This window comes from Haemorhous mexicanus, chromosome 17, assembly GCF_027477595.1.
Source record: "Haemorhous mexicanus isolate bHaeMex1 chromosome 17, bHaeMex1.pri, whole genome shotgun sequence".
In the NCBI taxonomy this organism is placed as follows: domain Eukaryota; kingdom Metazoa; phylum Chordata; class Aves; order Passeriformes; family Fringillidae; genus Haemorhous; species Haemorhous mexicanus.
This window is the reverse complement of record NC_082357.1, coordinates 12,473,437-12,482,814: the sequence shown is the minus strand read 5'-3', so window position 1 is coordinate 12,482,814 and position 9,378 is coordinate 12,473,437. Positions and strand designations below refer to the sequence as shown.

The window sequence follows — 9,378 nt, the reverse complement described above, 5'->3', positions numbered from 1 at the left end:
TTTCACTGCTTCAGATGCTACAGCCCCAAAATCAGTGTCGTGTTCTGCCTCTCCACAGGCTGCAGGAGGATAAAGGATGCTCAGTAACACCTCAGTGCTGGAAAAGAACCCACCATGGTTTGATCTGCTGCTAAAGGTACTGTTTGCTTTGGGGTTTTTTTCCTAGGTTGCAGAGAGCTTCTTAGCACATGGCAAGACACTGGGGCAAGTTGCCAACTGCACTCTTCCCTAAGTTTTTTAAAAACTGGCAATTTTTTCTCAGAAAATGATGTTGCCATTCACACTATGTCTGCTGGTTTCTAATTGTTACCAAAGCTAATCACAGATCAAATTTATCTTGAAAAATCTTTAAGTGTAAGTTTCTCTCAGAAGTTAGAAACTGATTACTTCAGGAATGGAAAATAGGAGCACTTGAAAAAAAAAATCAGCAAGATGGACTTGCTTCTGGCTTCAATTAAAACCAAAGTCAGCATGTTGGTGCCACTGCTGAGATCAAACAAGTCTGTGATCTATAGGAGAAAATTTGTAATGCCAAGGATGATCAGCTTTTGACTCCTTAAATGCCACTTTCTGCTCTAGACCTCAAAATGCACAAGGGAAGCTGAGAGCTCTGTTTATAGAATAAATACAGAAAGGTCAAAACAAGTGTCCCTTTAAACCAGTCTCCATCAGTTGCAGCTACTCTGGCTCCAAAAGGAGCCTGCAACAGCTTGTTTTCAGTCACTCTTTTGTTTTTTTTAAATGCTTCCTTATGTAGGCATGGTCTGGTGCTTTTTTAAAAGAAAACTTAAAAAGAACAAATGCCATTCTTGATGTTTTTACTTTGAAAAAGAAACAACAGTTTATTGGAAATGACACTTAACAAAAAAAAAATTCATCAGTATTAAAGCAAAGATTTTCTAACCTATTTAACAGCTAACAAAACCATCTTCCTCCAGAAGAAGAAAACTGCTTGAGCACTGCTCCCTCAGAGCCAAAGCTGTGTTCAGTAACAGTCAACTTCATTATCCTCTACGGTCCCCACAGCAGCAAGGATGTCCTGTAAGAGGGACTGAGGGCTTTCCTCCACATGGTCACTACTTTTATTTAGCTCATCATGCAGCTCCAGTAAGTCTATTGCACCCAAAGCTAACATCATGCTCTCTGGATCTTGGAAATCCACCTCAACATCACCATCCATGGGGAAGTTCTGAGCCAGAGAACCCTGTCTTAGTGTCCTCTGTAACCAGGCAATGCCACGTCCTGCAGGTGAATCTTCAATCTCCTGTGGATTCTCCAAAGTACTCATGGGGTAGAAATGACCTCTCAAGCCAACCAGCACATCACAGGCTCTCTGCCCCACGGGTTTGTCACAGTCACACAAAGATCCAAACAAAAACCCAAACAGCTTCGCTCGACAAAACACCTGCAGCAGCTCGTTCTGAGGGCTGGGACTGGGGACTGCAGAGGAGACAGGAGCATAGGGACACTGGGAAAGCTGGCAAATGGTCTGACTACAGAAAACTTCAACCAGCTCCAAACCACCAAGTCTGACTTCCCAGTCTAAGTCATGCTCCACAGTCTGGATAACTCTAGAGACAAACTGCTCTGTATCGTCCAGCTGACCTGTGCAGCCTTCTCTCAGCCACTTGGTGAAGATGCTGATCACAGCCCTCCTAGGAAAGCCCTCTGAGTCTGTTGACAAGATCTCCTGAAGCTTTGCTACAATGCTCTGGATGCAAAAAGAGAAAGCACAGTGAGGGGAGGAAAATGCAAAGAAACAAAAACAACAGAGCTGAAAAATCTTCTCATTACTGGTTGTGCAACCTGCCTGCATCAGCAGATAACTTGGGAAGAAAGTTATAAGCAGTACAGCAGTAAACTGATGGGAATAGCTCATGCAGAAAAGGTTATCCTACCTCTTTGTTATATTGATTGCCTGTGACAGGTGACTCTGGAGCAAAGCAAGTAATGGGGGCCAGGTGTCCCACTGCAGTCACGGCGCTCGCTCGCACGTAGCTCTCTGGGTCCTCCAGCAGGTTTTCTGTCAGCCTCAGCACCTCTGAGGACAGGAGACACTGCCTGAACTCCTTCTGGTCTGTAAACAAGACAGCAATCCAATGAAGTGGGACTTCATTCCCTCTGAGCATGAAGCTGTTTCCAATGCAAACAGTCCTTTGCCTCGAACAAGGATGGCCGCTGCCTGCAGGGACAGCTGACAGGGAGAGGAGCTGCTGCAGGACCAGGCAGATGTTCTGTGTCAGGCTCCCCCTCTCCCAGCAGCTTTTAGTCAAGCCCTGACAGACACTGGAACTTGGAAAATTGCACTTAGAGTTGTTTTAACAGCAAGAAAAAACTTTCTGCAGGCAAGTGGGGACATGGTTCCAGCCTCATCAAATGTATGCCTTTGCTAAAAGGAGGAAAAAACAGTCTTCCTTTCCTGCTGTCAGGCGTATGGCAGAGAAAACAAAAGTAACTGCAGCACTGAGAGGGGCTGCAGGGTAAAGTGCTGATGCAGCTGAGCATGTTGGATACTTCCTTTGTGACCTGGGGACAACAGCAGCTGATAACATTCCCCGCCCTTCTACCATTCAGAGCTACTGTAGGAAAATCAGCTTTGCCTCAGTGCTACCTGCTGCAAGGCCTGAGCTATCAGTAAAGCAGAAAATCAGTAATTAATCCCAAGCATGTAAAGCAGGTTTAGACTTTTAGCTGCCTAAAGGCCAGCCCCCAGCCAGCTGAAAGAAACCAGACTCCAGTGCAGAGTAAACTGAAAACCAGAAGGTATTATCTGCCATTAAGCACTGTCACCTGCCTTGACAGACAAGTCTCAACAACTCAATTTAGCTCAGCAAAACTGCCATTAAGGCAGATACAGCAATCTGAGTTCTACAGAAAAAGCAGGGTAAGTTTATTAATATTTTTGTCAGATTTTGTTCATGATCTAAGAGTAAAAATCTTGACACTTCTTTCTTTTCTCAGCCCTCCAGTTACAGGTCAGAAGATGCTTCACCAGCCAGCCTGACTTTCACACCATTAAAGGAAATACTCCTCAAATCTGAACTGGTAAATCTTTGCACCTACCTCTCAAGCACTTAACCATGGAAGTGAGGAACTCCAGGGAAGAATCTCTTACTTCCCAGCAGGGACTGCACAAACGTTTCTGCAGCACCACCAACACATCTGTGAAAGGCAAGTGACAAACCTGAATGGACATGGACAAGCCTTACTGAAACACTCACTGTACAACCTCTACACCACTTTATCTCATATAATCCCTTTTGCTGCTGCTGGGTGCTTCTTCCAGAGCTCTGCAAAGCACTATTTGGACAGCTGAACTTAAATTCAACATAATTGTGAACAAGTGAGTCCAGTGCTTTGAGCAGGAAGGGTAAGCAGGAGCAGATTTCATGTGTGCCACTAGCTGCTGTTTGTCCCAGCTGGAACAGCTTCATTACCTTCCAAAATCTTCTCAGTTTGTGGCCACTGACTGTTGGAGGAGGACAGTTCCTGCAAGTGCACCAACCACTTGGATGTAGCTTGAAAGGTTTTCTTTAGAACCTGAAGCAATGTAAAGCAGATTGACTTTACTACAGGAGGAGGCAGTGCTGCCTTTAAAGGTATAATTAATTTTAGCCTCAAACTTACAGAGAATTTATCAGAATAAAATGTGTATATGCCTCCTTACTAAGAAGCCAGTCACAAAAAATGGTGCTTAAATACAATTTCTAAGAAACAACTAAAATACCTGTGTTCAGCTTAGCATTACAAAGTTCTAGTACCTCCAGCTCTGGGTTTGCAGCTGCCATCAGAGTCATTCAAACAAAGCAAAGCAAAAAACCAAATCCCCTTAATAAAAAGAATTCAATACCTCATGACTGTGTCAAGCTGAGCATGTCAGTGCTACTCTTGGACATGATGGCTCCTGTCTTCTCAAGAACTCTCAATGTACTGGTCAGTTACTTGCTCACTATAATTTTAGCTATTTTCTGCAAGCCACCCAGGACAAGACAAGTGTCCTACATATTCTAATAAAAAGTGTGCTAAGAAACAACTGCAGCCAGACCCTTTATCAGAATTACACCCCACTGGGGCACACCAATAGACCTGGATCTCTCCCTAGTTCTATACTCACAGTAGGGCTGGTGTTTGGACTCTGCAGATATGCCAGAAGGACATCAAACAGACTTCCCATGAGAGTGTCACACTCTGCAACAGAAAACACAAACCCAAAGGACCAATACTGAGATGTGGAGCCACCAAATCCCTGCTGAAATACCCAAAGAGACAGAATTGTAAAATTGTTTTGGATAAGAAAGCAAAGATTAACTCACCTTTTTTCTCTGAGAGTGCTGCAAGGACATCAAGAGCTGACTTTTGCACTCTGAAGCAATTGATCAGATTCCTACTGATTGTGCTTCCCAGAGGAGAAGTTGGGCTCAGGAAGCCATTGCAGAATTGTAATATTGTCATGAGAGAGTGCAGCAAAGACACACAGGGTAAATCCACTCTTAAATGTTTCTAATGGGTGAGAAAGAAAAGAAAGAGTTTCCAGCAACAGTCTCGAGTACAGAGCAGTTTTAGGTCAGAAGGCAGCAAAAAGTTGCAACTATTAGTGGGTTCTTAAAGTATCACAGTGTCAATAACTACAAATAAATTATCTTCCTCTCTTCCAAGAACTGCTGCACAGATGGAAGGACATTCTTCTGATTGCTTGGGAAAGCAGCTCAATTTGTGTTTCTTCTCAGGATCAGTAATTGCAATACAAGCAAGGTATGGTAACAAAGCTCATCAAGACAAATTTAAAACTTAAGTGCAGTCCCTCTTTAAGAGTCTCAGTATCCCTCTGTTTTCCTGTTTAGAGCCTACTGTGCTAAATTTCCTTAAACTATGGAAACCCTCACTGCCAGCTCCTCTCCACATTCTGTTATGCTCTACTTAAAAAGTTTGCAACCATCTTAACACTGTCTTTCAAGGACCAGGCTCTTTTTTCCCCTCTCTGAATATTACCAGAGACAGCAGCTTCTCCAGGTGAGTGAGGGTCTGACACAGGAGACCAGCACAAGATGTCTTGGAGGACAGAAGACTTTCAACAGTGGCAGGATCACTGACAGACTCATCCAGCAAACCTAGAGGACCAAAGAAGGGAAGAGCTCAGGTCATCAGTGAATAGAAAAGGCTGTGATTTTTAAAGTTAACCAAGATATTCAGCTGATATAGTATGAACATGTCTTCAAATGAAATTGGCAGGAGGATTTACCACAAACACTGCTACTGTCCTTGACTTCTCCTACTCTTTTTCCTCCAGTTTTGGCTGCACCAGGCACTTGAAATAATGGCAAGCAGACTGGCCTCTAACTTTTCTGTCACAACTGTACCTGCACATTCCAGAGGCTGGGAGGCTGCTCTCAAAATACAGTCCATTGGCTGAAGCAGAACAGTCAGTGCCTGAATCCTGACATCTTGTGGGCTTCAAGGAGGAAACAGCAGTTACCAACACAAGTAAACTTCACTTCCTTCCCAAATACCTGCCCCCAAATGCTGAGCAGGATAATGATTTTCATGCAGACTTTTAAACTGGCCAGCAATGACAGAACAACAAAAGCAGTACCACAATCTGAGCCTTCTTCCAAGGTCCCCTTGCTAACTGAAAGCAGAGGAAAAATGGCTCTGGAATTTAGAAGCAGCTTTACCAAGCTATACAAATAGAGAGTGGGATCCTGTGTAAGGAGGCTGGGAGAGAGGCATTATCTTGTCAACAAAAGTGTCCTTCTATCTTAGAAAAAAAGGGTTACTTAGCCTGGAAATCAAGATCTGTATGTGCTGTATTCATCTGATGATTTTCTGCTGCTTTTTCACCACCTAAAGGGAAATTATGGAGCAGAAACACCTGCACAGTGCAAAAATTTCATTGCTTTAAGTCCTACCATTTGCAGAGCTTCAAAAGTCCCACTGCCAGAGGACCTGCTTGTACTGGGGTTAAGTGTTCCAGAGCAGAAGTTACTAATGCCCAAAAGCTGCCTTCAGTGCCACAAAATGCAGGGGATCTGAGAAGAGAGAAGTGTAAGTGTAACCCATCCCAGGGCGGCCAACAGATCTATCTCAGCACGGGCTCCAAGGTGCCACAAGATCTTTACCGTGCCACGTTCAGCAAAAGATTGGCCAGCAGGGGCTGTGCTTGAACAGTCTCCTCCAGCAGAAAGGATTCTATTTGCTTTGCTATGTCTAACCAGAGGACTTCAGTCCATGCAGCATAGCAACTGCCAAAACAACTGCCAAACAAACTGCTCAGCAGCTTCAGTGACTGCTCGATGTGAGAGGCAGAGCTGGACTGAAGGGACTCCTTGATGTGCTCTACAATCATCTGGGCACAGGCTGGCCAGTCACAGTCCTTGGTACTGAGAGCTTTGGATGTTTCAGACTCTAGGGAGAAGGTGAGCATGTGCACCAGGAGCTGGCTGGCAGCTGAGGCCACAAACAGGCTGGGATCCCCTTGCAGAGTGAAGATCACATCCATGCCTCCTGTGGGAAAACAAAGCAAGTCACTGGAGCAACAAACAACCAGTTATGCCTCTAACTCAGGTACCACACAGCTTTACATGGTGGTGATGGGGTTTTCTTATACTTTGTTTTGTAGTCTCTACTCAAAGTCAGCCAGTTCTTAAGAACAAGCAAACAGAAGAAAATAAAAATGTTTTCAGATCCTCAGGGGTTTAATAACTCAGGATCAGACGTCAATATAACATCAGGAGAGTTGACAGCACACTCAATGTGTATTTATGGACAGAGCCTGTACCATCTCTGGACATAACCAGTAGGAAAAGCATGAACAGCAGTATCAGCACCACTTTTCCATCACGTGGACAGCAGCATGTGCTGCACTTTAATACCAACCCAGCCTTTTAGACCCCTCTGTACATGGGATCTAAAGTTGGTGCTAGCAGCATAATTTACATACCTCCATAACAACAGGATTGCAAATGAAATGAGCCTCTGCTTAGTTTTTCTGCACTAAAATCATGCTGAAATGTACCCTTTAGTAGGAGTTACAAATAAGAATACAGATAGCTCTTAATTTTGTAAGGGCAATTTTATAAGATTCTTTCCCCTCTGTAAAAAGCACCACCTTCAGTATTTGGAGGAAAAAACCAAATGCATAACTAACTTAACAAAAGTTAGCTAACTCAACCAACATCTTTCAATGACTTTGTTTTCTTGACAAATGGCTTACTTTAACCTTAAATAAACAAAGACACCCATCTTGCTCATTTGCCACCTACACAAGAGGCTGGGATGGCAGGGGCCCAGCAGGGTGGGGGGACGGCAGCCCCAGCAGCACTCACCCATGGAGCAGAGGCAGTGCAGGGCAGGCAGGTGGTGCAGCATGCTGTGCACACCCTTCAGCCAGAGCACCACCTTCAGTGTTTGGAGGAAAAAGCCAAATGCAAAACTAACTTAACAAAAGTTAACTTACTGCTTAGCTAACTTAACCAACATCTTTGAACGACTTCGTTTTTTGGACAAATGGCTTACTTTAACCTTAAATAATCCAAGACACCTATCTTGCACAGCAAGGGGCACAGCAGGGAGGGGAGCTGGCAGCCCCAGCAGCACTCACCTGTGGAGCAGAGGCAGTGCAGGGCAGGCAGGTGGTGCAGCATGCTGTGCACGCCCTTCAGCCAGGCGCTGCGCACCGACGCGTCCTCCCACGCCGCGCGGCCCCGCGGGCCCTCCTGGCCAAAGAGCCTCCCCAGCAGCTTCTCCTGCTGAGGAAGGGCAGAACACAGAGCAAACAGTGAGCAAAGGGGCTGCTCTGTGCCAGGCAAGAGTATCAGTGCTGTAGTGAAACCTCCTCTTGCTACAAGTATCATAAAATGGGCAGTGTTCAGAATCTCATGCTGAAACGCAACATATGGACAAACCAGGGTGTTCAAAACCAAAACTGTTTTGTTTGCAGGTGCTAAAGGACAACTCATGTGTGTCAGTTCCATCAGACTGCTTTATCCACCTGTGCACATCTCTTCCCTGAATGAAGATTTTTGGGTTTTGTATCCTGGTGGAGAAAGCACTGCTTTAAAAAGCTCCCTTGTTTTTGCAGGGAATCAAAAATTTCCTGTCAACCTACTACAGAGGGAAAATGACATCTGTTAGTGCAGTTTAAATCTGCAGGATCTGTCCGGGGATGCAGTACTGTGCAGTGACTGCTAGGAAATTGTGTTCACAGAATGACTAGATTGGCAGAGACCTTCAAGATCATGGAGTCCAACCCAGAGTAGGGTTACCCCATAAACTCTTTTGAACTAGAAATGGAAGCACTACCCATCAGCACTCACAGTCCTGCTGTGGTGAGAAAGAAGGGAGAAGCAGCTGTACACAAGAATTGAACAGGAATGGTGATTGTAGTCTTTGCTGTCAAATCACTTTTGCTGAGCTGCTCCATGTAAGCCATACATTTCCTAAGCAGAACGTGCACGTTTTTAGGGACTGTCCATACAGAAGGAGCAGACAGCCACACAGCAGCAGGTACCCGGGTACCCGGCTCACCTGCAGGTGCTGGAAGCGGCTTTCGGAGGAGGCGAGGATCCCGGCCAGCTGCAGGGTGAAGGACAGGATGCCGGGGCTGGGATCGGGCAGGGCCAGCACGGAGCTGAGGAGCTCTGTCAGACACGGGTTCTCTTGCACCAGCTCCACAGTGGGGTCTGCCCAGGACAGCAGAAAACAGCAGCTCACTGCCAGGACTGAGCTTTGCAGAGCTTCTAAAGTCCCCCTGCCAGGACTGTCCTGTCTCACTAAAGTGGCTCCCTGAGCTAAGCCCTGCCAGCTGCTAGAACTGATGAGTGCGGGTGCACCCACAGCATTTCCAGGTGTCACAGCACCTCAGACAGCTGTGCAGATATTCCAATCCCACCTGGACCCCTGCTCCCGTGTCACCTGCTCCAGGTGACCCTGCCTTGGCACGGGGTTGCACGGGGTGATCTCCAGAGGTCCCTTCCAACCCGAACTACTCTGCATTCCCGTGATGGATCTCCGCTCCCCTGGGACCAGCCCCTGCCAGCCCCCGCTCTCACCGAACCACGTCAGGCTGCGGAACCAGTCCAGCAGTTTCTCCAGGCAGGTGTCGTCGAGGCCGGGCTGCCGCGGGTCGGCCAGGGCGGCGCAGACTCCGGGCAGCAGCACGGCGCACTCGCGGGTCATGGCGAAGCGGCGGCGGGCCCGGGCCACGAAGCGGGACTGGGGGTCGCACATGGCCGGGGCCACCGGGACCGAACCGAACCGACGCGGGCCAGCCCGGCCGCACCGCGAGTGTCGCAAAGGGGGCGTGGCCCGCGGAGAGGGGGCGTGACCAGTGGCCGGTCAGGGGGCGTGACCCGGGCGCGCTCCAGGGACAGGCGGTGGCTG

General features: G+C 46.9%; 1 protein-coding gene across 2 annotated transcripts; it reads right to left on the bottom strand.

The window, feature by feature from the left end:
* Positions 1-815: 815 nt before the first annotated feature.
* BRAT1 (BRCA1 associated ATM activator 1) lies at positions 816-9,303 on the bottom strand. Of its 2 annotated transcripts, none has more exons than XM_059861770.1 (13): positions 9,048-9,303; positions 8,524-8,678; positions 7,598-7,745; positions 6,117-6,501; positions 5,907-6,026; positions 5,358-5,449; positions 4,990-5,108; positions 4,314-4,500; positions 4,115-4,188; positions 3,438-3,540; positions 3,064-3,162; positions 1,899-2,077; positions 816-1,711 (listed from the first exon to the last, which is right to left on the bottom strand). In XM_059861770.1, exons 1-13 carry the CDS (start codon positions 9,223-9,225, stop codon positions 986-988), a joined length of 2,565 nt encoding a protein of 854 aa, XP_059717753.1. In that variant the 5' UTR covers positions 9,226-9,303; the 3' UTR covers positions 816-985. The 2 variants fall into 2 exon arrangements, with proteins under 2 accessions (XP_059717753.1, XP_059717754.1); XM_059861771.1 differs by having other exon boundaries at positions 7,598-7,742.
* Positions 9,304-9,378: the final 75 nt, after the last annotated feature.

Excerpts from the sequence above, each read along its gene's own strand:
- BRAT1 (XM_059861770.1), bottom strand. The coding sequence starts at position 9,225 with ATGTGCGACCCCCAGTCCCGCTTCGTGGCCCGGGCCCGCCGCCGCTTC. Across the intron at positions 3,541-4,114 it reads GTCCAAACACCAGCCCTACT|GTTCTAAAGAAAACCTTTCA; the intron begins GTGAGTATAGAA and ends ACATTGCTTCAG. Across the intron at positions 3,163-3,437 it reads AACTGAGAAGATTTTGGAAG|ATGTGTTGGTGGTGCTGCAG; the intron begins GTAATGAAGCTG and ends TGCCTTTCACAG.